This window comes from Narcine bancroftii, chromosome 6 (genome assembly GCF_036971445.1).
Source record: "Narcine bancroftii isolate sNarBan1 chromosome 6, sNarBan1.hap1, whole genome shotgun sequence".
Taxonomy (NCBI): domain Eukaryota; kingdom Metazoa; phylum Chordata; class Chondrichthyes; order Torpediniformes; family Narcinidae; genus Narcine; species Narcine bancroftii.
This window is the reverse complement of record NC_091474.1, coordinates 29,639,649-29,666,965: the sequence shown is the minus strand read 5'-3', so window position 1 is coordinate 29,666,965 and position 27,317 is coordinate 29,639,649. Positions and strand designations below refer to the sequence as shown.

General features: G+C 43.5%; 1 protein-coding gene across 11 annotated transcripts in view; it reads right to left on the bottom strand.

The window, feature by feature from the left end:
- chd6 (chromodomain helicase DNA binding protein 6) overlaps window positions 1-25,118 on the bottom strand; it is a 218,775-nt gene extending 193,657 nt beyond the window's left edge. For 6 of the 11 annotated variants that reach the window (XM_069884534.1, XM_069884535.1, XM_069884542.1 and 3 more), the window contains exons 1-2: window positions 20,454-20,538; window positions 12,700-12,756 (exon numbers count right to left, since the gene is read on the bottom strand). In XM_069884534.1, the coding sequence (XP_069740635.1) occupies window positions 12,700-12,756; window positions 20,454-20,465 (69 nt within the window). In that variant the 5' untranslated portion in view covers window positions 20,466-20,538. Of the gene's footprint in view, window positions 1-12,699; window positions 12,757-13,945; window positions 14,036-20,453; window positions 20,539-24,947 lie in introns of those variants that run through there. The other 5 variants (XM_069884536.1, XM_069884540.1, XM_069884538.1 and 2 more) reach the window with 4 other exon arrangements.
- Window positions 25,119-27,317: the final 2,199 nt, after the last annotated feature.

The window sequence follows — 27,317 nt, the reverse complement described above, 5'->3', positions numbered from 1 at the left end:
ACAGGCAGACACGATTGCAGCGGTTGCAGGGGAAAATTGGTTGGTTGGGGTTGGGTGTTGGGTTTTTCCTCCTTTGCCTTTTGTCAGTGAGGTGGGCTCTGCGGTCTTCTTCAAAGGAGGTTGCTGCCCGCCAAACTGTGAGGCGCCAAGATGCACGGTTTGAGGCGTTATCAGCCCACTGGCGGTGGTCAATGTGGCAGGCACCAAGAGATTTCTTTAGGCAGTCCTTGTACCTTTTCTTTGGTGCACCTCTGTCACGGTGGCCAGTGGAGAGCTCGCCATATAACACGATCTTGGGAAGGCGATGGTCCTCCATTCTGGAGACGTGACCCATCCAGCGCAGCTGGATCTTCAGCAGCGTGGACTCGATGCTGTCGACCTCTGCCATCTCGAGTACTTCGACGTTAGGGATGTAAGCGCTCCAATGGATGTTGAGGATGGAGCGGAGACAAAGCTGGTGGAAGCGTTCTTGGAGCCGTAGGTGATGCTGGTAGAGGACCCATGATTCGGAGCCGAACAGGAGTGTGGGTATGACAACGGCTCTGTATATGCTTATCTTTGTGAGGTTTTTCAGTTGGTTGTTTTTCCAGACTCTTTTGTGTAGTCTTCCAAAGGCGCTATTTGCCTTGGCGAGTCTGTTGTCTATCTCATTGTCGATCCTTGCATCTGATGAAATGGTGCAGCCGAGATAGGTAAACTGGTTGACCGTTTTGAGTTTTGTGTGCCCGATGGAGATGTGGGGGGGCTGGTAGTCATGGTGGGGAGCTGGCTGATGGAGGACCTCAGTTTTCTTCAGGCTGACTTCCAGGCCAAACATTTTGGCAGTTTCCGCAAAGCAGGACGTCAAGCGCTGAAGAGCTGGCTCTGAATGGGCAACTAAAGCGGCATCGTCTGCAAAGAGTAGTTCACGGACAAGTTTCTCTTGTGTCTTGGTGTGAGCTTGCAGGCGCCTCAGATTGAAGAGACTGCCATCCGTGCGGTACCGGATGTAAACAGCGTCTTCATTGTTGGGATCTTTCATGGCTTGGTTCAGCATCATGCTGAAGAAGATTGAAAAGAGGGTTGGTGCGAGAACACAGCCTTGCTTCACGCCATTGTTAATGGAGAAGGGTTCAGAGAGCTCATTGCTGTATCTGACCCGACCTTGTTGGTTTTCGTGCAGTTGGATAATCATGTTGAGGAACTTTGGGGGACATCCGATGCGCTCTAGTATTTGCCAAAGCCCTTTCCTGCTCACGGTGTCGAAGGCTTTGGTGAGGTCAACAAAGGTGATGTAGAGTCCTTTGTTTTGTTCTCTGCACTTTTCTTGGAGCTGTCTGAGGGCAAAGACCATGTCAGTAGTTCCTCTGTTTGCGCGAAAGCCGCACTGTGATTCTGGGAGAATATTCTCGGCGACACTAGGTATTATTCTATTTAGTAGAATCCTAGCGAAGATTTTGCCTGCAATGGAGAGCAACGTGATTCCCCTGTAGTTTGAGCAGTCTGATTTCTCGCCTTTGTTTTTGTACAGGGTGATGATGGTGGCATCACGAAGATCCTGAGGCAGTTTACCTTGGTCCCAACAAAGCTTGAAAAACTCATGCAGTTTGGCATGCAGAGTTTTGCCGCCAGCCTTCCAGACTTCTGGGGGGATTCCATCCATACCTGCTGCTTTGCCACTTTTCAGTTGTTCGATTGCCTTACATTACATTTGTCATTACAAACACCCTTTTTCAGCAGAGGGACAGCCTTAAGACCACCTGGATGCATCCCCGATCCAAACACTGGCACCTCCTGGACTACATCCTGGTGCGAGAAAGTGACAAACGAGATGTGCTCCACACCAGGGTCATGCCTAGCGCGGAATGCCACACTGACCACCGGCTGGTTCGCTGCAAGCTCAACCTTCACTTCAAGCCAAAGCCCAGGAACAATAAAACCCCCAGAAAGAGGTTCAATGTTGGAAACCTGCAGTCAGACGAAGCGAGAGGAAACTTCCAGGCAAACCTCAAAGCAAAGCTCGACGATGCAACCCGCCTCACGGACCCGTCCCCTGAAACCCTCTGGGATCAGTTGAAGACTACCATACTGCAATCCACTGAAGAGGTACTGGGCTTCTCCTCCAGGAAAAACAAGGACTGGTTTGACGAAAACAGCCAGGAAATCCAGGAGCTGCTGGCAAAGAAGCGAGCTGCCCACCAGGCTCACCTTACAAAGCCGTCCTGTCCAGAGAAGAAACAAGCCTTCCGTCGCGCATGCAGCCATCTTCAGCGCAAACTCCGGGAGATCCAAAATGAGTGGTGGACTAGCCTCGCCAAACGAACCCAGCTCAGCGCGGACATTGGCGACTTCAGGGGTTTCTACGAGGCTCTAAAGGCTGTGTACGGCCCCTCACCCCAAGTCCAAAGCCCGCTGCGCAGCTCAGACGGCAAAGTCCTCCTCAGCGACAAGATCTCCATCCTCAACCGATGGTCAGAACACTTCCAATCTCTTTTCAGTGCCAACCGCTCAGTCCAAGATTCCGCCCTGCTCCAGCTCCCTCAACAGCCCCTAAGGCTAGAGCTGGATGAGGTTCCCACCCTGGATGAGACATATAAGGCAATTTGCCTTCTAAAACATTTGTAATTGTACTGGTGTCACCTGGAAATCGAAACAGTTTCTCCACAAATACTTCTGCACACACAGGTCCAAAATGCAAGTTCCATTCCAGAGAAGTGAGAGTCCTTGTAGCAAAATGCTTTAAATGAGAATCTATGCTTCTCACCAAGTAACATTGAGATGGATGGAATTGGTTTCACCACATAGCAGTTTTCTGCCACTAGAGGAGCTTCAGCTTGCCTTCTCAGGGGGTCACTGCTGACAGAGCCCAGTACAAGAACATCACAGGCTCTACTCAGGGACAATATCACTACCTCAAATGCCAAGACCTGGATTCAAAGAAGCACTGCCTAAATTGAAAGGCAGGGAAGAGTAGATAGAATCAGACTGCATGTAACGCAAGCTAAACACAATATGCCAAGCTTCAACTGTGGGAGAAAAGGAATTCCCAACATTAGGGGTTAACGCAATGCCTTAATAGCACCAGCGATTGGGTCTGGACTGGGGTTCAAGTCCCACACTGTCAATAAGAAGTTTGTACATTCTCCCTATGTCAGCATTGGCTTTCTCCAGGGGTTCTGGCTTCCTCCCACCATTCAAAATGTACCGGGGGTGTAGGTTAACAGGGTGTAAATTGGGAGGCACGGACTCATGGGCCAAAATGGTCTATTACCGTGCTGTTATGTCTAAATTTTAAAAAATAAAATTAAAAATTTCAGGTCAGAACTTTTCATCAAGGCTCAACACAGAATGAAACATTAAAGGGGGAAGTTATTCGGTGCAAGAATAAGTTCTGTCACGCAGATGAACATATTGGAAGGGGAAAACTGGTCAGAACGTTGTTCCAAGAAGCAGGTGGGCTTTGAAACCTTCCTGATAGGGAATGGAGATGTTCAGTCAGGGTGAAGATAAGATGGCAGGTCCAGGGAATCGCAAGATGTCAAAGTGGTGGAGTGATTTTACGAGGATACAAACTCAGGGGAACAAGAGTAGGTGAAAATAATGAGGCTACCAGGACAATCCTGTAAAAACACAAAATGCCAGAGAAACTCAGGAGGTTCTTTATGTAGCAATGAGAGAGATACATATCTGACTTTTCAGGCTTGAGCCTTTCATCAAAGTATGACAAAATGTTTGTGAGTGTCAGAACAAAAGAATGGGAGGGGGAAGGGGAGTGAGAGGACCGGAGATGATAGGTAGAGAAGGAAGAGAGGGGACAGCAGCAATGAGGGGACGAGGGGATGATAGGGCTGTGCAGGTGAAAGAACTGGAAAGGCAAGAAATGGGGAGGGGAAGAAAAAGCAAGCAGGTTTAATGGAAAGCAGTGAAGTCAATGTTCATGCCATCTGGCTGGAGGGTGCCCAGATGAAAAAAAAAGTGTTGTTCCTCCAACCTGCAGGTGGTCAGGGTGGGGCAGTACTCAAGGCCATGGACTGCAGGATTGTGACCCAGAATTTAAATAGTTAGCTACTGGGAGGTCTCTGTGGTTGTGAACGGAGTGGAGGTGCTGAGCAAAGCAATCTATCTGCGACTGGTCTCTTCAATGTAGAGAATACCAGAAGGGTGCACCGGGATGCAGTAAATAAGTCTCTGGATGTACAAGTGTTGCACCTCCTGCGGGCACAGGGGAAGGTGCCGGAGATGTGATGGTTGGGGAGGGATGAGTGTATGATAGAATTGCAGAGGGAGCAGTCCCTGCAGAAGGCCGAGAGAGGACGAGCAGGAAAGGTGTGCCTAGTGGTGGGATGCTGTAGTAAGTTCCGGAAATTCCAGTGGATGATGTGTTGGATGCGAAGGCTAGTGGGGTGATAGGCGAGGATGGGGGGATTCTATGCTGGTTGCGTATAGGAGAAGAGGGGCCAGGGCAGAGGAGTGGGAAATGGAGGAGTGCAGGTGAGGGCTGAGTTGATAGTGGTGGATGGGAAGCCTCGTTTATGGAACCTCTGGACTGGACTTGCCAAGATGCAGCGGAGACAGAGAAATTGAGAGAAGGGGATGGAATCCTTGCAGGGAGAGTACAGGGTATGAGGAAGTATAGTTGTGGGAGTTGGAGTGTTTATAGTACATATTAGTGGAAAGCTGGTCTCCAGAGATGGAGACAGAGAAATCCAGGAAGGGGAGAGTGTTATCAGAAATGTGAGTTTGAGGTCAGGGTGGAAGATGAATGAAGATGACAAACTCATTGTGGGTGCATGAGGCAGCCCTGATTTATTCATCTATATACCGGAGGTAGAGATGAGGGGGGGGGGGGTCTTGCCTTTGTAGGCTTGTAGCATGAATTGCTCCACAAAGCCAACAAACAGGCAGTCATAGCTGGGACCCATGCAGGTACCCATGGCTACTCCTTTAATTTGGAGGAAGTGGGATGAGTTGAAGGAAAAGTTATTGAGGGTGATAACAAATTCTGCCAGGCAGAGGAGGATGGTTGTAGAGGGTGAATGGAATGTTGGCCTTCATCACTAGAGGAATTGAATTCAGGAGTAGAGAGGTAATGTTGCAACTGTATAAGGTACTGGTGAGACTGCACCTGGAGTACTGTGTCCAGTTCTGGTCTCCATATTTGAGGAAGGATATATTGGCTTTGGAGACAGTCCAGAGGAGGTTTACTAGGTTGATTCCTGGGATGAAGGGGTTGACTTATGATGAAAAATTTAATCGTCTAGGATTGTATTCGCTTGAGTTCAGAAGAATGAGAGGAGATCTTATAGAAACATATAGGATTATGAAGGGTATGGATAGGATAGATGTAGGAAGGTTTTTTGAGCTGGCCGGGGAAACTAAAACGAGAGGACACAGTCTCAAGATTCGGGGGAGTAGATTTAGGACAGAGATGAGGAAAAATAGTTTTTCCCAGAGAGTAGTGAATGTTTGAAATTCTCTATCCAGGGAAGTGGTTGAGGCTGCTTCATTAAACATATTTAAAATTCGGTTAGATAAATTTTTACATGATAGAGGAATTAGGGGATATGGGGAGAAGGCAGGTAGGTGGAGTGAGGTCATAAATTAGATCAGCCATGATCTTATTGAATGGCGGAGCAGGCTCGATGGGCCATTTTTGACCTACTGCTGTTCCTACTTCCTATGTTCCTATGTGACTGGTTGGGTCTATGGTCCAGGAAGAAGCAAAGTACTTTCAGACCTTCTGTGTGGGGGGGATAGAGGTATAAAGTGATTGGACATCCATCGCAATGATGAGGCAGTCCAGTTTGGGGAACCTGAAGTCATTGAGATGGAGGACATGTGAAGTGTTGCAGATGTAGGTGGGGAGGAATTGGATCAGGAGAGAAAGGAGAGTCAAAACAGGATGAAATTAGCTCGATGGGACAGGAGCAGGTAGAAACAATGGGTCTACCCAGATGGTCCTGTTTATGGATCTTGGCAAAGAGAAAGAAGCAGGAAGTGCAGGGTGGGGGCACCATCAGGATGGTGGCTGTGGAGGGGAGATCCCCTGATGCAATGTGATCTGTGACAGTGTGGGAGACAGTAGCCTGGAATATGGAATATGGGGATATGGTCCAAGGGTAGGTATAAGGAGATATCCAAGAGCTGGCGTATGGCCTCTGCAAGTAGAGGTCAGTTCAGCAGATCACAGCATCATCCTGGTTTGCAGGTTTGATGACTAAACACAAACTATTCTGAACACAGCTTATAAGACACCACTGAAAAAAAACAGAAAAGGATATTAATATTTATGATTTGATTCTCCATCAATGCAAGATACGGATATAGAATAGTTTGTGAGCAAATAGAGCAATGGAAAGTGAGGAAAATAAACCTGTACAAAATAGCTAGGAGGTCGACAGGAGATTAAGAATCAATAACAGTATAGAATTAAAGAAACCACAGTGAGAATATAGTCCACCTCAAGTGATACAGGAATCTACAGTGAAAAACCATCAACTTAAAAGATATAGAACCCAGGATGGAGAAACTTCACGATCTATGCATTTCTAGGCATCCAGTGAGGATCTCAGTGAGTTGGGCCATAAATGAAGATGCTATTCTCAATCTGTAACCAAATGAACAAGGACTCAAACACAAGGTGCTTCTTGGTATTCACAATACAAACCATCACTGACAAATGAAAACCAATGCTGGTCAACAAGAAAGCCAGGAAAGTCCTGGACGGTTATAACATTTAGTAGCTGTCAGAATTATCCAATGCTGATTAACAATTCAAATTCTTTGAACAGTACAATACAGGTACAGGCCCATTGGAGACTTATTTCTCAGGTGCCAAACAAAGCAAACTAAACTCTGCTGTTGGCACCTAAGAGATGTCTCCATCCCTTTCATATTCATGTGGATAACCAGGTCATTTAAATTCTACTATTATATCTGCTTCCACTCCTATACCTGGCAGCCTTTTCCATGCACCTGTGCAAAAGATTTGCCCCACACATTGCTCTTGAACTTATCCCCTCACCTTAAACATAAGTCCTCTAGTGTGTGGTGTTTTCACCCTGAGCAAATTATGCTCCTCATAATTTAATAAAACTATTAGGTCACCCCTCAGCCTCCTATGCTCCAGAGGGAACAACTCAAGTTTGCCGAATCTAACCCTCTAAACCAGGCAGCATCCTGGAAACCTCTCCCACATCCCTACTGTAATGGGGCAACCAAAGTTGCACACAGTATTCCAACTGCAGACCAATATAACACTTAGGGATAAAGTAGGCCATTCATTCCATCAAATCTGTTCCGCCATTCATTCTATCAAGTCTGTTCCACCATTCAAACCATGCCTGATGTACTTTTCCTTTCAACTCCATTCTCCCCACAACCTTTGATACCCTTCCTAATAAAAAATCTATTAACGTTTGCTTTAACTATTTCCAATGACTTCACCTCCACAGCTGTCTGTGGCAATGAATTCCACAGATTCACTATCTCGGCTGAAGAATCTTCCCGTCTCTGTTTCGAAGGAATGCATTTTTATTCTGAGGCTGTGAACTCTGGTACTGAACTATCTCACTTCTAGACACATTTTCTCCATGTCCACTCTTTAGTTCTTTTAATATTTGGTAGGTTTCAATGAGATCGTCCCACATCCTTCAAAGCTCCCACAGGACAGCCCAAGAGTGATCAAATGCTCCTCCTATGTTAACCCCTCATCTCCAGGATCATTCTTGTAAACCTCCTCTGGTCCCACACTAACACCAGCACATCCTTTGTAAGACAAGGAGCCCAAAAATGCTCAATACTTCAAATGTGGTCTGACCAACACTGAGTAAAATCTTAGCATTATACCTTTGCCTTTATATTCTAGTCATCTCGAAATGAATGATACAATTGCATTGGTCTTCCTTACTACCAACTCAATCTGCAGGTTAATCTTTACAAATTCTGCACTACGCCTGCCAAGTCCTTTTCAATCTTCACTTTCTGAATTTTCTCCCCACTCTCACCCTCCAAAACGTACAGGATTGGTCAGTTAATTGGGTGTAATTAGTAGTGAAGTTACTCTCACAATCCAACTGAATAGAGAATTCTGGGATTTACTGTGTTCTAATACTACTGAATGCCTTACTAGGTCAGCTCAGAAGTTGAGAGTCAGCAACATTTACGTGGGTATGAAGTCAAAGGACAGAATGTGTAAATGAGCAGGTTTCATTTCCACATTGGATACTATTGAACCACATGAGTTTAGGACAATCCAGTTGCTCTGCCATCATTACTTTTAAAAAAAAAAGTTACAACATCCTAACAGGACCTCTGCAGTTCAAATACTTCAATTAACCTTCAACCCCATACATTTTTGGAGGGTGAAATGAAACTGGAACACAGACACAGGGAGAACGGACAAACTCCTTACAAGTAGCGCTGGATACAAATCCAGGTTATTTCCACTGTAAATAGTGTTGCACTAAATGCTACACTAATTGTGGCACTCATAATTTATATAATTAATAGAACTTCAATGTCCCATGTTGGAACTTGAATCGTTTCTGCATTGTCAATCCTAGCCTCTGAATTATTCTACTAGTGACCTCCATTTCACCATTACCCAATTTCCAAGCTCAGCAGATATTTGAGGTTTAATCATTTCATTGTTAAGTTCTATGATGGCCACTCTGCCACCTTACACTACCACTGTCCTGGCCAATATTTTCTGTTTAATACAAGTCTCAAAAAACCTCCTGGGCAATTATCTCATGAACATATGTGGGAACCCGCGACACACAAATAACTGGTTCTCAGATACAAAACAATGCAAATATCAGCAAGTTCCTCCAGTTTTCCAGTTTTGTGGCTTCCCAAGGTCCATCTTAATATGCTCCAAGACTGCCTGGACCTCCACTGTGCTGCATTTGATATGGTCAAGAGATTACAACATGTTTCTTTCAATTTCTTGGCTTCTACAATCAGTAAAGACCAATGAGAAATATTCATTCAATATCCCACCCATTTGCTGTGGCTGTCCTCAGACAGCCATGTTTATATTTAATGAAAAAAATCATCTGCCTAGCTATCAGATGAGGTTTTAGCACAGAGAAAAGTACAACATAGAAATAGGCTCCTATGCCATTCTGTTTTTTCCCCAACATGATTTCCACAAATTTTCCTTTATCCTGCCCACCAGATCCATCTCATGCCTTTTGAGGAACATGCAGTGACTAAAGTGTTTTCTCACTTTTAAAAACATAGTACTAATGACCATATTTACCAGGAGTGTAGCTTAAATAGGGCTCTTTGGACCCTTTACATCCAGCACACATCATCTTTGACCCACTACCTTAGAGGAGGAAGTACAAGGAGCATCAATATCAGGACTGCCAGGCTGGGAAATAGCTTCTCACAGGCTGTGAGATTGATAAATAGTATCCTGTAACCCTGTTCAAAATATTTATATTTTAAATTTTATTGTTCCATATGAACTTATTGCATTCTGTGTATTGTATGTGCATGTACTGTGGTCTGGAGAAATACTGTTTCATCTGGTTGTACATACAGTCAGATGATAATAAACTTGAACTTCCCAGCTGCATCTTAACTTGCTCTCCCAATCAACTTCTGCAAATTCCTGTCTAATTACTCCAAAATCAGCCTTGCCTCAATTTTGAACTATAACTGAAAAATTAAAACAAATTCCCCCCCTGTTTCCCCCCCCCCCCCCCCCCCACATTTCCATGGCCCTAATGTTTTTCCAATGCAATTGGCTGCTAAACTTGTAACTTATTTTGTGGTTGGTGTAGACTGTAAGGCGTTTGTACGTTCTTCCCATGTCTGCGTGGGTTTCCTCCAGGCGCTCCGGTTTCCTCCCACCCTTCAACATGTTCAGGGGTGTAAGCCATTTGGGCGTAATTGGGAAGTGGGCTAGAAAGGCCTATTACTAAACTGTACACCTAAATTTAAAAATGTTAAATTTAAAAACATCATAGAACTCATATACTGTTCCTAGATTCAAATTTAATTCAGTAAGGGAAGTGCATGCCACACAGACCTCATTTTGTGATGATAATACGTTTCATTTCGAAAAATCTAATATGGATAGGACAAACAATAGAGATCTAAGGAATGTTGTAGAGCAGACGGATCTAGGAATACAGGTACATAGTGTCCAGAAGTTGGGAGGTCATTTTGTAGTTGAACAAGATGTTGGTGAGGCCCCATTTTGAGTATTGTGTTCTATTTGTCACTGTGCTTTCTGAAAGATCTTGTCAAGCTGGAGAGGATGAAGAGATGTTGTTAAGACTTGGTGCGGTGGGCGGGGGGTGCCTGAACCTCTGAGATATAGGGAGATGTTGAGCAAACAAGGGGTTTATTCTTTGGAGCATATGGGGTGATCTCAGAAGTATACAAAATTCGGAGAGGATTAGATCAGAGTAGGGAAACATCAGTAACCAAAGGATATAGGTTTAAGCTATGGTGAAGAGATTTAATTGGAACTCGAGGGGGAATCACACCCCCCCCCCCCCCCTCAATAGAGGGTAGTGGGTTTTTGGAATGAGCTGCCAGAGTTCTGGTAGGTATTATTGCAACATTTAAGATGACACATGGATAAGATGTGTTTAGAAGGATATGGGCTAAACCCAGGTAGGTGAGACGTGAATGAGACATTTTGGTTGGTGTGGACAGGTGGGGTGAAGGGCATTTTTCCTCACTACGTATGTCTATGACCCTACATTAACCAGTCCATCAACTGCATTCAAAACATTAGTCTTTCATTAATTAACCACAGCAACCTTGTTTAACCTATGCCATTCCTAATTAGATTATTGATTGAAAGAGTTTTATTTGTCATTAAATTAAATGATTGGTAATTATGTGGCTCATGCTCTGTGCTCTTCTGGTTTTCATAATTAAAAGAGGAATGATAAAATATAAGACTCTCCACTATTTATTCGCTCACAGCCTCAAAGCAGAACTTACTATTCTTAGAATAAATACTTTCTAAACTCAGACAGTTGGAGTAGTTAGGCTGTTGCACCAACTGAAGTGTCCAATTATTCTCCTTCCCCCCCCCTCCTTACCACTAATTTGAGTACTTATCAATTTCTTGTTTCAATTATTCCTTTTCATAACTGTTCTTAAATTCTCCACTTCTCTTACAACGATCTTAAAAATGTCCTCTGGCTATCAACCCTCCTAATTTATTTACATCAGAATCAAGCCTTTCTGCTCCAAAGTTAACATTTCCAGTTCCTTCAGCCCTCGACATGAACTAGTCTGTTATCTCTGAGACCATTCCATTAAATGTCCCCTGCAAATTATATGCAATATTCTAGCCTGTGATTCGTAAACAATTTGGCATTAGTTCTTTACTTTTATACTCAATGCCCATTTAGCAAACTATGGATCTCTCAACGTAATCTACAAAAGTTTTATCCATTTCCCCTTTGAATGAATAATTATTTTATTTACCATAATATGGGAATTTAGCACAGAAAGGAACTACAGTACCTTGCTGATTATCCAAAATGCTCGTGACCAGATGTGTATCGGTTAACCGCATTTTCTGGATAATTAAGAAATGGCTTAAAGCACGCCAGTAGCATCAGCAGCATACTTGTATCGGCCATCGCCGATCCCCGACACCTCCCCACCGCCGTCGCCGAACCTGCCTGGGAGCCCGATGTCCCCACTTTGATCCCAGATACCTCCCCACTGTTGTCACCACACCGGACTGGGAGCCCAAGGTCCCCACTCCTGCCGCCGCCACCAGCCCCACCCCACTCCCCAGTCATCTTTGTTCTGATGCTGATTCTGGAGATAGAGAGCCAAGTACAGTGGAGGGTAAATAAGAAATGGAAAGAGAGAGGGAAGGAAGTTACCTGAAATGAGGACAATCTCCCCATGTGCTGTCTGACCCACCATCTTCCTCCAGTCGCTCACTGATATTACCCTACTGGTGCCAACAGTGCGTCAGAGCCCCACATGAGCACGTCGGTGAAAATTTTACTTTAAACTCATGTTACTGCCAAATTTTTTTTTCAGATACTGAGAATTTCAGTTAAGTGATTTTCGGATAATCGGAAACGTATTGTACACATCAGAACCCTGCACAGTTCAGTCAACCTTGGCTGTTTCCATGGGAAACCAAGTCATGACAACAAATGGAATTAAATACACACATAATTACTGAATCATTGACTAGTGCAGAAGGCCATTCAGCCAACAAGTCAATGCTAGCTCTTTCAAAGAGCAACACAACCCACTAAAATGATCTTGCAATAGTTTTTCTTCACTGAAGTATTTATCGAATTTCATTGAAGATTACAATTGAATTTATATCCATACAAATAGTACTATCTTATGTTATTCAAGAAAGTTGATTAATGCAAGCAACCAATGATCTGTACTGTTCAACCTTTAAAAATAGAAGGAAAAGGATGAATAGTTGAGTTGGGTTCAAAATGGAAATCCCTGTCAAAGTACAGTATAGGGTGAGAAGCAGAGAGGGTGCTTACAAAGTACCAGTAATTCTGAGGGGAATTCATATTTGCTCACATGAGTAAATTATCACTGGAGAGTAGCCAATACAGTAAATGCCACCAGTGAAACTAGAGAGAGAATAAAACAATGAGACAGGAGCACTTCAGCTGAAACACATTTCCTCCTGACATATAATATAGTAGAAGGCACATGATGACAGTTTATATCATGGGGTTGGTCACTCACCGGTTTCTCTTTCTTCTGTATTTTCATGGTCCAATTTACAGAGGGCCAGCTTGGTTCCTACACAGTGATGAAACCATACAACCGTTGTCAAGTAATAGTGAAACTAAGAGTTTTTTCAAAGAAATACAAATTACTTGTGAAGTCCAAATGATATTAATTTAAATATCATATTCAAAATGGCATTCCACTGCTCCACAATGCAAGCACATAGTGGCAGCCAAATCAAATAAAAAATATTGACGTAGCAATTTACAACATTTAACAATAAATATCATAACAGGAAGTAGGGATTGAGAGAAGGAAGAATTTGGTAATTATGGATGCTTGATGATCATCCAAACGATGGAAGATCACAAATGAAATGAGATATGCTGGGTAGTTACAGGCTGATAAATCTAACTTCATATGCTTTGAAAAATATTCTGAGAGACAAGATTAGTCTGCTCTTCGAGAGACAAGGACCGATGAAGGGTAGGAAGCATGCTTTTAAGGATACAATTAATCTTAAGTGATTAATTTGACTGAATTTTACAGAAAATGGTCATTGAACACACAGCAGAACAGCACAGGAACAGGCCTATCAGCCCACATTTGCACCGAACATGATGCAAATTAACACAAAACTCTGCAGCTAGCACTTGATACACATCCCTTTACTCCCTACATATTCCTGTGTCAAACTAGAATCCTCTACTCTTATCGTATCTGGCAGTCCAGTACAGACAATTACTACTCTAATAAATTATTTTCCCTACACATCTCCTTTAAACTTATTCACTACCATTACCCCACCACCACCCTGACCTTAATACACATCTTTGAATATGTGACATTTTAATCCTAGGAAAAAAAAGTCTCTCATAGTTTTAGAAGCATCAGGCCAACACTCAGATTGTTTTCTTTGGAGCATCAGAGGCTATGTTTATCCAGCCTTCCCATCACTCAAAACCTCTAATCCAAGCTGCACCCAGGCAAATCTCTTCCATACCCTTTCCAATGCCTCCTCATCCTTACAGTAATGGGGCAACCAGAATTTCACACAAATATTCCAAGTGTGGCCAAACCAAAGATTTTTTTATGCTGCAACCAATGAAGGTAGGGACCCCATATGCCTTCTTTACCACCCTATCAACCTGCGTGGCCACTTTTAAGGGGTATGCACCAAAACCCCAGATCCATTTGCTTTTACGAGTCTTGCCATTAACTGTATACACTTATATTGATCCCTCAACGTGAAACATCTCACACTTGTCCAGATTAAGTTCCATCTGCAACTTCACTGTATCTGTAACTGATCGCCATCCTGATGTATTCTTCGATAACCCTCAACAACATCCACATTCCATGCATTAACATGCTCAATAGAAGGATAAAAGGATCGGTTATATTTGACTAAACTACTTGGAGTTAACTGAAATGCTAACGACCTTAGTGACAAAACAAAACATTCAGAATTTAGAACTAAATTCAACAGAACTGGGCTGCAAGGGCTCGTGAAGGATCCCATGCCTCATTAATTTCTGAATGAGTCTACCAGGGAGGGCCTTGTAAAATCCACACACACCACATCTACCACCCCTACCTTCATCAATTTCTTTTGTTACTTCCTCAAAAAATGCAATCCAGCTCATGAGGCATGACATTCCCATCACAAAAACATGTTGACTATCGAAGAAGACTATACTTCCTTAAATTCTCGAAAATCCTGTCCCTAAAAATCCTCTCCAATAGTTACCCCGCCTCTAACAAGACACACTGATCTACAATTCCCAGGATTCTCCCTATTATCTTTTTTTTTAAAACAAGAGGAACATATTTGCCAATCTCCAATCCTCGGGACCTCCCCTGTGGCCAGGGAGGACGTAAAGATCATTGCCAATGCCCCAGCAAACTCTGCCCTCACTTCCTGTAATAACCTAGGGGATATTTCATCCATAACCATATAACCATTTACGGAGCGGAAACAGGCCATGTTGGCCTTTCGAGTCCGCACCGGTTCACTGATTTTGTGCACCTTCTTCAGGCACTGGTTCCGGTAGATCTTCATTCAATAACGAGGGGCGAATTCAATGCAGGTGCTATCAGACGTAGAAATGTTTGTAAAACGTGCCGTTCAATACTTCTGGGCACATTCAATACAGGGTCAACTAGTCCGAGAAATGTTTGTGAAACGCATCTATCAGTATCCAACCACCAGATGTCAAACTAACATGTCTGCAGTTCATCCTCCAGGCCCATTTGTGCCAAGAAGCACAGGGCAAAGACATAACCCAATGTTGCAACTGTATCCATAAAGATTTCCGATTGTTTTTAAGAAGATCCAACACTTCTTAACCTCAACATGCTCCAGCACCTCACATTATCCAAGGCCCCTCTCTCTGGTGAACACTGAACCAAAGTATTCATTTAGGACCATCACTAACTCCTCTGCTGACAGGCACATGTTGCCCCTGTTATCTTTAAATGGTCCTACCTTCATTCTCATCATATACAGAACCATAGAACATTACAGCACAGAAAATAGGCCCTTCTTGTCTGTGCCGAACTATTAATCTGCCTAGTCCCACTGACCTGCACCTAGTCCGTAGCCCTCCATACCTTTCCCATCCATGTACCTGTCCAAATTTTTCTTAAATGTTAAAATTGAAGCCGCATTCACCATTTCACCTGATAGTTCATTCCACGCTTCCACCACTCTCTGTGGAAAGAAGTCCCCCTAATATTACCTCTACACTTTTCCCCTTCCACCCTTAACCCATGTCCTCTAGTTTGCATCTCTACTGACTATAGTGGAAAAAGCCTAGTTACATTTACTCTATCTATACCCCTCATAATTTTGTATACCTCATCAAATATCCCCTCATTCTTCTATGGTCCAGGGAATAAAGTCCTAACCTGTTTAACCTTTCCCTGTAACTCACTTCCTGAAATCCCAGCAACATCCTGGTAAATCTTCTCTGCAGTCTTTCAATCTTGTTGATATGCTGTATTTCCTGTACTCCAAATTTGGGCTCACCAATATCTTATTCAACTTTACCATCACATCTTAACTCCTATACAGTACTGTTCCCAATTCTGTGATTTACAATATATGTCAAAAGCTCTCTTTACAATCCTATCTACCACTTTCAGGGAATTATCTATCTGTATTCCCAGATCCCTCTATTCTGATGCACTCTTCACTTGTCTGCATTAAATTCTGTCATTTTTCAGCCCATTTTTCCAGCTGGTCCAGATCCTTCTGCATGCTTTGAAAGCCTTCTTCGCTGTCCACAACACCTCCATCTGCAAACTTGCTGATCCAATTTACCATATTATTATCCAGATTATTGATATAGACAACAAACAATAATGATCCCAGCATCGATCCCTGAAGCACACCACTAGTCACAGGCCCCCAGTCTGAGAAGCAATCATCCATCACTACTTTCTGGCCTCTTCCACCCACTCACTATCGAATCCAGTTTACAACCTCGCCATGAATACCGAACATATGAACCTTCCTGACTCACCTCCCATGTGAAATCTTGTCAAGGCCTTACTTAAGTCCATGTAGACAACATCCACAGCCTTTCCTTCATCAAAGTTCCTGTAATCTCCTCGAAAACTCTAAGATTGACTAAACACCACCTCTCACACACAGAGTTATGTTGACTATCTGTAATCAGTCTATGGCTATCCAAATACACCTTCCAATAATTTACCTACAACTGACGTCAGGCTCACTTGCCTATAATTTCCTGGGATACTTTTGTAGCCTTTTTAAACAATAGAAACAACATGAGCTACCCTCCAATCCTCTGGCACCACAAATATGGCAAAGAACATTTTAAATATTTCTGCCAGGGCCCCTGCAATTTCTACACTAGCCTCCCTCAAGGTCCAAGGAAATAACTTGTCAGGCCCTGGGTTTATCTACCCTTTTTTACTTTAAGGCAGCAAGCACCTCCTCCTCCTCCTCCTCTTCACTTGTCCAAAGAATTCCTTAAGGTTTCCTTAATCCTAATTGCCAAGACCTTCTTGTGCCCCCTTCTTGTTCTCCTGTCCTTTCTTAAGTTCCTTCCTGACTAACAGGCAATTTTCGTGAGCCCTTCAGTCTTTCGCTTTCTAAACCTAATGTATGCTTCCTTCTTCCTCTTAACTAGCTATCCCTTATAATTATCCCTTCTCCAATTAAACATTTTACCATTTTGTCCTTTCCTATCTTTGCCCAGGGAGTTGTGGTCCCTGTCACTGAAATGCTCCCCCAGTGAGAGGTCTGTCACTTGACCAGGGTTATTACCCTGGTCCACTATGGCCTCTCCTCTATCTTGTTATTTCTGCACTATTCCAAAATCTGGCTACTTATCTGCTCCTCAGTCTCCCAAGGGCTATTTAGAGGCTTTTGGAATATTCCCAGTACAGTGATTGCTCCCTTCCTATTTCTGACTTCCACCCTTACCAACTCAATAGATGACCGCTCCACAATGTCTTCCTTTGCTGCAGCTGTGATACTATCCCTAATGAGGAATGCTACACCTCCCCCACAACCTCTTTTACCTGCATCAGCGAATCATCAGCAAAGTCTTTGTAACGGCCACAACATCATAATTCCATGTATTGATCCACGATCTTAAGTTTAGTTCCCTTATTCCTAACACTTCTTGCATTGAAATAAATACATTTCAAACCCTCCAACTGACTAGATTTATGCCTCCTCCACTGCCTGCCCTCCCTCACAAACTCAATAGACATTGCATCAAACTTTTCACTATTTGCTCTATTCTCTGCCCTATCATTCTGTTTCCCACACCCCTGCCAATCTAGTTTAAACCCCCGGGAGCAGCACCAGCAAACCTTCCCACTAGCATATTAGTACTCCTCCACTTCAGATAAAAATGGTCCCACCTTCCCTGGAAGAGAGCCAAATGATCCAGAATACTGAAGCCTTCTCTCTGGCACCATATCTTTACCCATATTAAACTGCATTATTCTCCTATTTCTTACCTCACTAACATGTGGCTTGGGTAGAAATTCTGAGATCACAACTCTGGTGGTCCTATTCTTCAACTTGGCACCCAACTGAAATTTCTTTGCAGGATGTCATCACCTTATCTTCATCATTGGTGCCTCCATGAACCACAACATCTGGCTGCTCTCCCGCCCTCTCGAGAATGCCGAAAACTTGATCCAGACCCCAGCATCTGAGAGGCAACACACCATTCAGATTTCTGAAGCTTTTCCACTGTTCCCCTTTCTATTGGAATCCCCTATCAAGACAACTCACCTCTTCTCCTCCCTTCCCATCTCCACGGTAGAGACCTGACAACCATGACTTGTCCCTAGAATGTCATTCCCCCTCAACAGTATCTGAAATTACATACACGTCATTGCGGGGAACAGTCACAGGGGTGCCCTGCATGTATGTTCCCTTTTCCCACTCCTGACTGTCACCCAGCATTGGCGAGTTGGACCAAAGATCCTGTGTTTCAAGCTCAACATTGGACCAAAGTACGAGGAGGAAATTACAGAAAACCTTTAAAACACTGGCTTGACCACAATTAAGTATTGTGTCCAGTTCTGGAGCTGCACTTTTGGTGAGATATAAAAGCTTCAGAAAGTACGCAACAAAAAATTACAAACATTGGAGTGTTTCGTTTTGGATGAAGTTTGGAGAAACTGACTGGATGTTGCAAAGGAATCCAATCAAGACATTTAAAAATCAGGAAGTTGAGTACAGTAGATAAAAAGAAATTACTCTTGCTGGCAGAAGGCTCACAAACAGGGACAAACAATAAAACCGATGGGCCAAAAAAAAATTGGTACATGATTTATATTAAAAACACAGCACATGGCAAGGATCTGGAATATATAGCTGGGGTAATAAGGGCAGATTCAACTTTTGCATTTTAACAGGAATCTGGATAAAATGTTAAAGGATGTTTACAGCAATGGGAAGAGGCTACATTCATGGGTCTAGCTAATTACTCACACATGGAGATGCAAATTGATAGGACAAAGGACCTCCTTCCACACAAACCAATTTTGATTTTGAACCGATTGCTGCACTTTAACTTTTTGTAAAATTTCAATGGGAAAAAAATTATAAATTCAGATTTTATTTTATCAGATTATAGTGACTGAATTTTCAATACATTTTATTGCAATGTAATAAAAACCTAATCGTCACTGCTTAATAGAAAACTTGAGAATTTGCATTCCAATATCCTGAAGCCTTTATTGATAGATGCAGAGGCTAGCACAAGACCTGTGAGGAAAAAGAGCTGCTCCACACACCCAAACAAGGCGTTCTTCTCTGTCACACCTTTCATTTTCTCAGGGGCATTCTAAAGTTAAATCCTGACAATGAAACTACAGCACACATCAAGCTCCCCTTACATAACAACCAGAAAATGTTTTAATGACCCTGTTGGAGGTTAAACATTGGCCCCGAGACAATAGGACAACATCCTGATGTAGTATATCTCCTCTTGGTACTATTGTTATGGTAAATGGACCCATCATTACGGCCTTTGCAGTTACAGGAGACCCTCAGCTTGTGGTTCACAACACCAACTGCAGACTCCACTCATAATAAAATCACTTCATTCAAATTGTCGGATAATTCACTTTTAACATTAAATTATAAGTTCCAAATCTTTATAAGTTGATTCAAATCATAACCCTCTTTCCAGCTTGTGGTTCACAACACCAACTGCAGACTTCACTCATAATAAAATCACTTCATTCAAATTGTCAGATAATTCACTTTTAACATTAAATTATAAGTTCCAAATCATTATAAGTTGATTCAAATCATAACCCACTTTCACACTGGCAGTTGAACATGGGTTTAACCTGGGAATTTGGCAGTCCACCTCCTAGTGTAAATGTTCCGAACCCAATGGAGGGGTACAAATTGAACCAGGACTGATACAACCAAGGAGGTTGCATCAGAGCTGAGCCATTTCGACTCAGCTCCAATGTGAATAGGCCTCCCACTATGCCAGGTAGCATTACTGATGTCGTTGCCTCCATGTGTGCATCATCCCAGTGGGATACAGTTGGCCTGGTCAGGTTGTTTAGAGGAAAGGTCAGTGTTTCAGTGTAATTAAGGCTAGTGTATTGATGTTGAAGATTTTTAGTGTAGATGTTAGTGTAGTGCTAAGGTCATTTTGATATTAGTGTAGCTATAGTTCAAATGTTTTTAGTATAGGTATTAGTATGTCTATTAGCATAGCTTTAGTATTAGTGTTGAGATAATGGTGGCCAACTGGGGGGAACGGGAGGTGCAGAAGCTCCTTTCAATTAGGGCTGAGGAGGAAATCTCCAAACATATAATGGGCACTGTGAAGGACAGCCTGTTATATGGCAAGGTTGCCTGTAGGCTCAGGGACCTAGATTTGACACTAGGTCTGCCAGATTGTGAGGGAGCTAATGTGTGGGTTTGTCCTCAGTTTAAACAGTCTGAAGCCCACTGCAGTAGATTTTCCCACACTCTTTTATAAATTGTGCGTGTATGTTTTCTTAAATTGTGCACGCTTTTTCCCCCCACTGTCCTTTATACATTGTGCATGTATGTCTTATTAAATTGTGTGCTTTTTTCCCCACAGTCCTTTATATATTTTGCATGTTTTTCCCTATGCTCTTTCATAAATTGTGCACGTGTTTTATTCATGCTACACTTTTATTGCCCCGAGCGTACATAATAATCACTCAGCCCTCCCCCCTTGGCTCCACGATACCGGGTATTTAATGTTAAAGGGTGCACGAACCTGGGATTTCATGGTCCAATGTGAACAGCCCTCCCAGTATTTCTACACGGGTCAGTCACAGGCCAATTTAGCGGCTTGCGAATGTGAAAAGGCCTAAAGAATGTTTTAAACACAAATGAAACCATTTAGAACAGATTTTGGAATTTGTTTTGTTTTTATTCATTCCATGGATTGGAATTGTCAAGACCAGCTTTTCAGCCCAGCTCTGCCCCTTGAATTAAGTAGCTTGGTTGATATTTCAGAAGACTGACAACAATGCCTCAAGTCTAGAGTCAAAACCAGACTGAGCAAAGATTGCAAATTTTCCTCATGAAACTTAATAGCAAAAGTAAAACACAAAAGTTTGTAGACACCATGATTGAAGTAAAAACACAATGCTGAGGAAACTCAGGAGGTCAAATAGTGTACTTTATGTAGCAAAGATACACAACCAATGTTTCAGATTGAGCCCTTCATTGAGGTATGAGCAGTAATGCAGGCAGGTGCCCAAACTCGGTCACATTTTGCTCATGCCTTGATGAAGGGCTCAAGCATGAAACAGTGACTTTGAAGTCAGACTCTCATCAAGACATTGCGCATTGGAATGTGGAAATGCAGAGCTGTGATCCCCAGAGAAAATTACTTACAACTTAAGGAGGAAATATGACACATTCCTTAAAATTTAGAAACCTTACCTGATAAGATATAGTGGTGTTCCTTGTGCTTCAACCACTCTGCCCATTCGCACCTACACTCTCCTTGGAGGTGGGGGGGAATTCATCTATGCATCCATCTTAATTAGGTTGAGTCATGAAAATTTAAAGACCTGGAAGTGGGATCCCAACAAATCCTATGATTTCAGTCTTTTTGTTGAGTTTGTTCTTATTTTATCTTAAGAATTTTTTCATATGTAATAGCTTTATTTTATTTTTTGGTTCTTATGTCCCTAATATGTCAGAAAGGTAAAGAGACTCTGTAAAATGCTACAGGAATAGGGGACGAGGACTAATTTATTGTTGTTGTCTCTCTTTTCAGGGTAATTGTTTATTTAATTTTGTCTTTGGATATGTTAATTGGGATAAGGGAGGGGGATGCGGGGGAAGTGGACTCAAATGTTAAGCTTGTATATAATCGGAAAATGTAGTGCTTTTATTATTATGGATTATATAGCCATATAACTGTTTACAGCACGGAAACAGGCCATGTCTGCCCTTCAAGTCCGTACCGGTTCACTTGAACAACTCCACTAGCTCCTCCGCAAACTCCTGAGGAAGCAGAGGCTTTCTTCATGATGCCACCGGTGCGCTGGTTGTCGTGTATCTCAAAATTTTACTAAGATGGATCTTGATTTTTGATCTGTGGTTTTGGAGCTAATGCTCTGTTGTTGACACTTTGAGTTTAAAAAATTATAAATAAAATATTCAAAAAAAGGATGAAGTGGTGGTTATGTATCTTTATCCTTGCTATATAAAGTACCCTGTTTGACCACCTACATTTCTCCAGCATTGTGTTTTTATGTTAGCAAAAGTATTAGATTTAATGGTAATCTGCTAATTTCAAGGTCACTTTAACTGAAATCATATTTTTATCCTGAATTTATTTAATTACTTGAATTGAAATCTATCAGATGCCATGCTGGTAATCAAATTGATATCTCCAAATCAATAATCCACATGTCTAGGTACTAATCCAGTAATCCAACAGGCTATTATATCCCTGCAGTATGGCTAATCCAACAAACAACAGATCAATTCATTTCTTTTGTCCTAAAACCTGGTCTGAGAAACTCAAGTGAATACACAAAAGTGCTGGAGAAACTCAGCAGGTCCCGCAGTGTCCAGTTGGAGGCAAAGATAAATAACCGATGTTTGCAGGCCTGAGTTCTTTGTCAAACCATACCTTGAAGGAGGACTCAGGCCTGAAATGGTGGTTATACATCTTTGCCTCCGATGAATACTAGGAGACCTGCTGAGTTTCTCCAGCACTTTTGTGTATCAACCACATCACAATGTCTGCAAACTTCCTTGTTTCACTGAGAAACTTCAGACCAATTTAAACTTTCATACCTCTTACCTTAAAAATGCAGTATTAGAAACAATTTCAAACACTAATTTCTTTGAGTTCAGATTCACACTAAATTACTCAAAGTTCCAACTGTGCAAACATTACCTACCTGTTTAACCAGTAACCCACCCAGTTATCCAGCCATTCAGCATGTTGGGCATCAAAGCAATATTCTCCTTCAAGTTACATCTCCCAAAGCATGCACCAATTCGTATGCTTTTCCTAACATTTGCACTACAGTTAAAATTCAGGCTTGTTAGAGTTAACAACTTCTACACTATCCCAAACACTTCGGTTAATATCATTGACAAAGTTAAAGGTATCTTCAACACTGCACAAAAATTTGAAATTAGCAGTGTAAAGAACACAGTGAGAATTCTGGAATGAAAACACTAACTTTTCTGATGAAGTGATTCAATGGAAGCAGCATCAGCTCAGAAATAGAGATGGGCCAGGATGAACTTCATTTCAAAACCAGAAACACACTGTCCCTTTCCCAACACCCCAAAATTGGTTAACCCCCCCCAAAGAAAAATGACAGGAATAACCTACAATTAGTTGTATGAAGAAGCCAGACCACATTTATCCTCACACATCAGAAAGTTAGAACACAAGGGTTCCTCAGAGAGAGTATTCTGAACTGCCCAAATAACTCAAGAATGCATGCCCATTATCATCTTATGCACAACCAATGCAATAATGGAATCAGAAAGGCCAGATGAAAGAGCTACCCAATTAATCCTATTCTCCTCGTGTCAAGTCCCCACACTCCTTCCTTTCTGACTCATACACGTGGTCGACTTAACTGCCCTCTAGTGTGATCCAACAAGCAATTATGCTCAGAGGTCAATAGGGGATTCCAACCAATGGCATCATCATCCCATAACCCAACAGATTACATTTTTAAGATCTGCTCTTTAAATGTTCCTTTTAAACCTGTTTTCACAGCCCTTCAATGTTGCACATTCCACATCATAACTTGTCACATATATTTTGTTTTCTTTTCTACCTTACTTTGTTTGCCCAATATCTCTAATAACTGACCTGCAATCTTGTTACTAAAAATCTACTGATTCCCACTTCACCATTTTTGCCGTATGGGAAAACAATGCTGTCCATCACACTGAAATTCTTTCCCCAAATTTATTAAGTTTCAAATCTGACAAAAAGGAAACCAACTGTCCCAATTCTCCTGCATAGTCACAGAGGGGAGAAGTCACGTAGAGGAGTGGGGAATTTAGAGGCAGGAAGAGTGAAAAGGAAATAAGTTTGTGGAGCACTGGTGGAGGAGTCTGGGGAGATATGTAGGGACATCGGGGATGAGGGAATGGGGCTATTGGGAGGAGTACAGTAGCAAACAGGTAATAATTGTTGGTAGGCAAGTGCTGACATTGGTGCATCAGTCAGTGGAGGATTGGGTGACAGAAGATGTTCAGTGGATGAGACAATGGTATCAACATAAGATGAAGTGAGGCAACAAGGAAGGGTCAAGTGGACCACATACATTGCGGCTGTCAGGTTGCAAGATCAGCGACGTGGTCAGTCACCAGGTGCAATTGGTAAAGGGAGTGGAGAAAAGTATAGGATGTGTGTAGAGGAATTGGTGGGTACAAGGAAGGTGTGGAATTGGGGGGAGGGTTGGTGGGGACAGAGGATATTTGTATAGAGTTGGTGGGGGACAGGGCAGGAGGTGTGGCATTGGGGTTCAGGAAGGGTTGATGGGGGTTTGGGGTAAATGGTGAGGATTGGTGAGAGCAAGGTCTGAGTTGGTGAAGATGGAGGTGGATGGTGGGGTCAGGAGGATAAATTGGGGGGGCAGGGGAATGAGGTGGACAGGGTGTTTTGAGGTGAAGGGGATGGTGGGAAAGATGGTGATGGAGGTGGAGATGGGACAAAAAGATGCAGGGATAGAAGGGAAGGAAGAGGGTGGGGAGAGGGATGGAGCTGTTTTTAGCTAGGGAAGGGGAAATGGGGGTGAAAGGTTGGTGAAGGGGTATGGGAAAAGGGAGGGGGAGAGGGAAAGGGAAGAGGAGGGGGAGGGGGAAAGGGGGAGGAGAGGGGGAAAGGAAAGGGGGAGGAGAGGGGGAAAGGAAAGGGAAAGGGGATGGGATGCGAGTTGCTCCCGGCCGGGGGTTGTTCCCAGGCACGGGTGAGGGTGAAAGGGAGATGGGGCAGGGGTGGGGAGCTGTTCCCGGCCGGGAATGGGGTGGGAAGGGAATGGAGAAGATGGGACTGGGGTCTGCTCCCGGCAGGGGAGGGAAATAGTGTGGGATGTGGACTGCTCCGGGCTGGGGGCCTCTTCCCGGGCCGGGGGCCTCCATCTCTCTCTATGTCCGCGCTCTGCTGCTCTCTCAGTCAGGTACACTGCACACTTAGGGAAGGTGCACCAGGCGGAGAGAGCCGGTGGCAGCGGCAAGTAGCCACGATGGAAAAGTTACCACAAGTACTTACCTAAAATGGCCACGACCGCGGCCAAAACACAGGCAGCTTTTATTTGGGAACTTTACTGCCGACGGTGCTCACAGGCTCCAGCGCAACGCAACCTGCTAGCGGAAACCCGCCTCCCGCCCATTCGTCCCCGCCATGGCGTCCATTGGTTGGGCGAACCGCCCGTCAAAATAGTGCCGCCTACTATTGGCTGCGCCGCCGCTGTCCATCAGAGCAGCATGGTAGCGTTTCCCGTTTCAAGCTGGGTTACGCGGGGGGTGGGGGTGGGACGTCGGCCCGGTGCATGTTCCATTGTGTATTTGCATTTCTGTTTGCGTCGGTGGGGATTGGCCGCGTCGGCTGCGGGCTGGCGCGGGGAAAAGGGCCGGCATCGCTCGCACCCTGCAGGCGAAGCGACTGCCCCCACCCCCACTCTCCACATTGTTTGCCATGTCGCCTTTTTGCCCATTGCTGCCTCTCTCCCCACCGCGGCTTCGGGGTGGACCAATCGGTCGCGCTGTTACTCAGCACGGTGGCCCGGCGGCGTGCGGCGGGGAGCCCCATGGGCAGGCGCGGGATGGGTGCCCGGATGGAAGTCCGTCTGTGCATCGTGCTGAAGGAACGGCTAACCCGAGCTCCTCGTCCTCACAACACGGTGAAGCTTTCCCTCCACACTCTCCACCCTGCAATATTGATGGGCTTTAAAATGTACCGTGAGAAAAAGGCACGAAATCGTTCCCATTTTCTGAAAATACATAATGGAGAAACTCGGGTCAGTGTTCTTTATATAGCAAAGATAAAAGTACTTAACCACACAGGGAATGCAGGATGCTCCAACTACAACCACGACAGGTTATGTTATATTTTATACTGTATATAGATATGTTTTATAGGAGACGAATTGTGGCAGGTTTTTTTTTAAAGTGCAGGTCACATACAAACATTTCAAAACAGATCTCACTTAAAATGCCAGAGTTCTGCTCAAGCCAGACAATCAAGTAGGTGTTCATAGGACATGCTGTGGAGTAATGGATTCTTGTTTTGGAAAGCAACAGATGATCAAGCTCAGAAGATTAGGTCCAGTGACGACAGCCTGTCTGGGCGCAGTTGGCTGTTCTAAGAGGATCATGTGGTTTTCTCTGAGTGAGAGAGAGAATTCATTACTACAGTTCAACAGCTGGGACTGGAACATGACAAGCTGGCAAGCTTGTGGAAAAAAAAACCTGTCGAGTTCCCCGTCCTGTGGAGTCCCTCGGACCGTTGTTCCCAACGTGTGGAGTCGCTCGGACCTTGTTGTGCAGGTGTTACTCGGCTGAGTGTGGGGCCAGCGAGATGGTATCTGCCCGTTTCAGCAGCAGGTTAACCGGATTGGGACAAGGTGGCTGGAGTTAATGTGAGCCACGACCAACCTGTTTTTTTTTCTTATTAAATTTTTTATTTTTCACACCATAAATCACAATAGCCATGATATACACTTTTTCTTTTCCACACATTTACAGTGACTTTTTCTCCCTCCCCCCTCCCTCCTCCCAAGCCACCCCCCCACCCCCCCCCCCTCTCATCCATTTTAGGTATACAATCTAGGTTGCATTAATTCAGTTAGACAATGTTGTCATTCAACAAAAATACACCAGAAATTCTACTGAGTCCATTCTTTTCTTTTCTTCTCCTTCCATCAACTTAGGTAATGTTTGTTCCCGGTAGGTTTTCGCTATTGTATTTAATGTAAGGCTCCCATACTTGTTCGAATATTTCAATATTATTTCTTAAACTATATGTTATTTTTTCTAATGGAATACATTTATTCATTTCTATATACCATTGTTGTATTTTCAAATTATCTTCCAATTTCCAGGTTGACATAATACATTTTTTTGCTACAGCTAGGGCTATCTTAACAAGCCACGACCAACCTGTTGAAGCACTTCATGATGATGGATGTCAGAGCCACAGACCAGCAGTTATTTCAGGCCTGTTACTATATCCATCTTTGGCACTAGGATGATAGTGATCTTCACTAGCTCCTGGAGATTTCTTTGAGGGACGCTGGACGAGGGATCAGTGAGTCTGCCTTACCGAAAACAAAAGTTAAAGAATTTCATGTATGTTACATTCTAAATGTAGCATTAGTTGACAATAATGGAACCTTTACCATTACCTTTCTTGAAGCTGGAGGGTACTTCAGCTTGTTGGAGGGACAGTTTGAAGATGTCTTCATACAGTCTCACTGGCTGGTCTGTCAGGTAAGGAGAACACATCCAGGGGCTCTGTCTGCTCCAGTCCTTGCCTTTGGGTTCTCTCTCCAGAAGGCCAATGTCAGTGATAGTGACCATGGGTGTGTCTGTGCTCAAGGTGGGGAGCATGTCCTCCAGCGGCTTACGGGCCTCCTGCTTT